Genomic DNA, 4,482 nt, shown 5'->3' on the forward strand with positions numbered 1-4,482 from the left:
AGTGGTGTGATTGAAATGAGATTAGGTTACAGGGTACTGTTTGGGGTTTTTCTAGGTATATTACTACTATGTTACTGAATATTTGCAAGTGCAAATTAAGTATAAAGTCTTATGAATACTAATAATGGACTATTTCCTGTAGATAATTGCACATGCAGTTTTGAGATTCAAACTCTGTCTAAAATAGGTGGCTCAAACAGTTACCATCCAGGTAAGTCACAAATCACTAATAAGGTGATTATTTTTGGCTGATTTGATTTCATAAACCTCAATGAATGCTGAAGTGAAGAATCCAAGACACTCAATAAAATTCCACTTTCTTCAAGTTCTAAATGAATATGGGTTCAATTCTGGACAAGAACTTCTGCTACTGGGCTTACAAAAGAAAGAAAACATGAACAACAGCTCTATTTCATCAAGGTGGGGGCTATTCCTTTCAGAGGGATATTTATACTATAGATGTCCATACAGCATATTCTCCACTAAATGCCATCTTAAATTTATTTAAGATGATGTATTCCTCTACCGTCAGAGGAATTTTACTTTTTACTCATGCTGATTCTACAGAACAAAAGCCTCTCAGAGAACAAGTCAGAGTCAATTTCTTCCAAAAAAACAACTCACTGGCTTTCCAATTTCTGACTCTGTATGCAGGGCTAGATATTTTATATATATTTCTTCAATTTTTCCACATTTGATACAGAATTTGAATCAAACCTAAATCCTGGAAGACAGAGTTACTTTTCAGACAAGAACCACTGTTCATGTACATTTAAGCAGTGGGGAGAGCTGCACACTTGGTTGTTCAATATTCAGTTTAAGACTTACTCCATTTTGTGGAGATTTTAAACAAACAAGTGCAGCTTCCTTTTTTTTTTTGCTTTGACATGGGACGCCAGTTTTACTTTGTGGGCGTATTATTAAAAGAAACAAGTGAACAAAAATGTTGTTCTCATTTAGCTGTATGCAAAAATACATCAAAACCTCACAAGGCCAACTTCCATTTTTTCCGGAAAAATAAAGTCAGCAAGTACATAAATACCTTTGAGCTGCATAAGATCTCCCCTTTCTTCATAAGCAAGGTCTAGTCAAATGTACTGGTTTACACATAAGGCTCTTACCTATTCTCTTTTAAGGGAGTTCATAATTTTAAAATACATTTCTGAAGCATTTTGCCCAAATCAGCTGGGCATGTCAGTCAAGACCTTGTTACCAACACAAAGGTATGGAGTCTCATGATTTTGGCTTGGGTTTTGAATTCAGCTGTCTGCAGTATGAAGGCATATCAGTTCCTTTCTGGCAGCTGGACCTCACCCATGCTTGAGGCGTGCAAGCATTTCCACACTGCTTTTACTTCTTCCATCATAAGCAGTTGTGAGGACTCCTTCATGAACTGTTCAAAATGGAGTCTAGCCTCTCCAGAGGTAACAGAAAAGTGGAAGGAGAAGAATCAGCCTGACTGCTCATTTAACGCTAGACTCTACACTGCTGTCCTTATCCATCTAAACCAGCCCTAAATATAGACATGGGGTTAATATTCATTGGAAATGACTGGTTCCAATAGTTGCCTTGATGCAGTGAAATTGCCATGGGAGCAGGAGCGCCATGAGGCAACTGTAAGGATACTATAAAGGTGGGTTTGTATACATTATATTCAATATGGGCCAAGCTCTTGGCCATCAGCTGAGTCTTCACCGTCTTCTGTCGCAGAACAATCTGCATGCGGGGCTTCAGGTACAAGATACTGCAGTATGCCTGAGAACAGGGGATAGTGCAAGACAGGCATAATGAACACAAATTTCACCAAACAGGTGACTCCCCAACCAGTCCCAACCCAGAGAGCCAATCAATTAAGACCTGTCCAAACAGACAGACACCTGGCATCAGTCCTACACACTTTATATGCCATGTGAATACCTAAACTGAGAATGGCTCCTGTCGTCTGATACCAACACGAGTAGTTAAACTCACAGTGCTTGCCTGGGATACATGTGGTACAACTTGTCTCAGCACTCAACCACTTCCACAGAGCTAACTCCAGCCACCCTGACTCACCCGTAAGGAGTACTCTGTTTCTGGTGCAGAGGACTCCTGAATCTTCTCGAGGTGTGGAGGTAGTAGCTTCCTCCCAGGATTCTCTGCTTCCTCTTTGTTGAAGTCTGATAACCGAATGTCAAACCTGTCTGTATCAAAGTCTAGCTCCGGCTTCCCATCTTTATTTCTAAAAAATGCCACAAACAAGAGCTAGGAGAACATTCTGCTCAGCCATGGTGTATTAGGACCAAAACAAATTTAGAGTAGTTAAGCAATAAACTCACACCTAAGAGAATAAAAATTCAATTCAGTCCTGACATAGTAAAAGTGCAAAAACTGTTCCTGTAAGTGCTACTCTTCCATTTCCAGAGTCATGCATCACATACCTTAAAAGTTCAAAGTGCTCCCGTTCCTTTCCTGTTCCCCTTGGGGCAGTCATTTTTACAGGCTTAAGTCACACAGCATCAAAGTCAAGCACCTCATAAACATGAATTAGACCTCAAAATTGTTCTATAAGGAAGGGAAGAAATACTTTCTTGGCTGACCTGACTACAAAAAAAGAGCATGTCTGTGGCAGAGACAGGAAGCAAACCCCTACCTTTTGATTCCTAGCTCTGTTGCCCAAATAAAATTATACACATGAAGAAGAAATCCAATGCATCCTAATGAGTACAAGGTAATATCTAGATGGACAATGTAGGAAGCCTCTGCCCTTAGGAAGGATTGTCCCTGTAAGTCTTAAACATTGTTCTACAGAAGTTCCTGCCCTCTTTGGGAAAAGGAAGCAATTGGCTAGTACTTGGCACTGGAAAGCTGAGAAGCAGAGGGCCTAGGTTTCTACTTTCAAACCTGCACCCTTAGGTTAGATTTACACAAAGTGCTCAATTTACACACAAAAGGAAGATTTTTCCAACTGTCAACCCTGCAAATTCTACACTTAAGCTGCGTTCTTTGCTTCCCACACACAACATCCAACACAGGGTATATGTCCTAGCCAGGTCTTGGCAACAGCTGTGAAACTTGCTGCATCCAGCACAGCTACTGTCATGGGCACTTAAGACAATTCTATTGCTTTACACAGAAGAATACACTTGTGAGCATTCTCTCCCAGCTGAGACGGCTCTGCAGGGTTAACAGAAGTAAACAGCAGCAATAGGACCACAGCAAAACAGGTCTCTACCATAGTAAAACAGGACTGCTACAAACAAGAAGCATCCCCACAGAGTAAGATGGATGATATCATATTTACATTTAAGGGTCAAACATACCAAGCTATATAAAATTTGGTGTTTCTACCAGAGGAGGAGGATAGATTGAACTGCCCCTGCTGTAATTCAGACCAGCCTTGTACTCAAACATTATGCCACTGAACTAGTACTTCTCCCCTCATTTTTTCAGTATTCAGCTTTCCACCTCCCAATGCCTAATTCTTCATGTGCCTGGGTTCCCAGTACCTGCGGATGTTCCAGATGAGGATACGTGTGCCCTTCTTGCCTGGAATGGCATCGAACTGTGATAGCAGCTCCTCCTCCGTGTTGAAGAGAGTATATTTCAAGATGGCCTCAAGGCTCGGCACAGAGTCTTCTGTTACAATCATTTTCTTTAGAAGCCACAAAATCAAAGAAAGAACAGAACTGGTCTAGATCTCCCCCCTTCCCTCCTTACACATTAGCGATGTTCTTGTCTGATATTACGGCAAGGACCATGAAAGGCTATAGCACCAACAGAAACATGACTGAGCACAGTTCAAGAGCACATTTGCAAAGCTAACCTGAGCCATGAAATAGTAACCCTGTAGGGACTTTGTGGAAAATGCCAACAGACATCAACCTTTCTGTGCATGGAGATGTAAGGAACTGATATCATACAGATGGCTGTACAGAAAATGTGCTAAGGGGTATCTGTGTACTCTGGGTTCCCACTGGCATAGAGGCAGCAGAATATGCAATGGAAGTGTGTAAGCATAGGAGTTATGCACTAAAGACGAGTGTTACTGCTGCAGAAGTGTAACTGAGGCAAGCACAGAGCAGACCACTACTGGGATGCTAGAAGGGGGCATTCTGCAAAGGGGTGCTAGTGTTACCGAATGGATTCCACACAGAGATTAGCAGGAAACCCCACAGGATTCCTGACCAGCTCCGATCTAAAAAGGGAACATTTGATGGATGCAACTCCAAGCCCCAGCTGCAGTTGGAGTGGCTCTTCAAGTGCTGAGCTGAACACTGTCACTATATGGTCCTTTGAAAATACTACACCCTCTGTAGCTGCTACTCACAGGCAGCAGCACATACAGGCAAAACTGTGAAATGCTACTGAGGTGCATCTCCAGTCAGCCTGCATCACCAGCACTGTGCTGCAGAAAGATAATTTATGGAAAATGCTGAGTTTCAGGCTCCCTCAATGCTGTTCTTCCCACATGCTGCCCCCCTGCCCCCCTGTCCCCCACCC

The 4,482-nt window shown here is 42.2% G+C and overlaps 1 protein-coding gene across 3 annotated transcripts in view; it reads right to left on the reverse strand.

The window, feature by feature from the left end:
- LOC109300662 (MORC family CW-type zinc finger protein 4-like) overlaps positions 1-4,458 on the reverse strand; it is a 23,540-nt gene extending 19,082 nt beyond the window's left edge. Inside the window, exons 1-4 of one of the 3 annotated variants that reach the window (XM_019521413.1) lie at positions 3,489-3,556; positions 2,421-2,544; positions 2,056-2,221; positions 1,627-1,755 (exon numbers count right to left, since the gene is read on the reverse strand). In XM_019521413.1, coding sequence (XP_019376958.1) covers positions 1,627-1,755; positions 2,056-2,221; positions 2,421-2,473 — 348 coding nt within the window. In that variant the 5' untranslated portion in view covers positions 2,474-2,544; positions 3,489-3,556. Of the gene's footprint in view, positions 1-1,626; positions 1,756-2,055; positions 2,222-2,420; positions 2,545-3,488 lie in introns of all 3 variants that reach the window. The other 2 variants (XM_019521411.1, XM_019521412.1) reach the window with 2 other exon arrangements.
- Between the last annotated feature and the right edge of the window lie 24 nt (positions 4,459-4,482).

Source organism: Gavialis gangeticus, unplaced genomic scaffold (assembly GCF_001723915.1).
Source record: "Gavialis gangeticus isolate Ggan-Ray unplaced genomic scaffold, GavGan_comp1, whole genome shotgun sequence".
Taxonomy (NCBI): domain Eukaryota; kingdom Metazoa; phylum Chordata; order Crocodylia; family Gavialidae; genus Gavialis; species Gavialis gangeticus.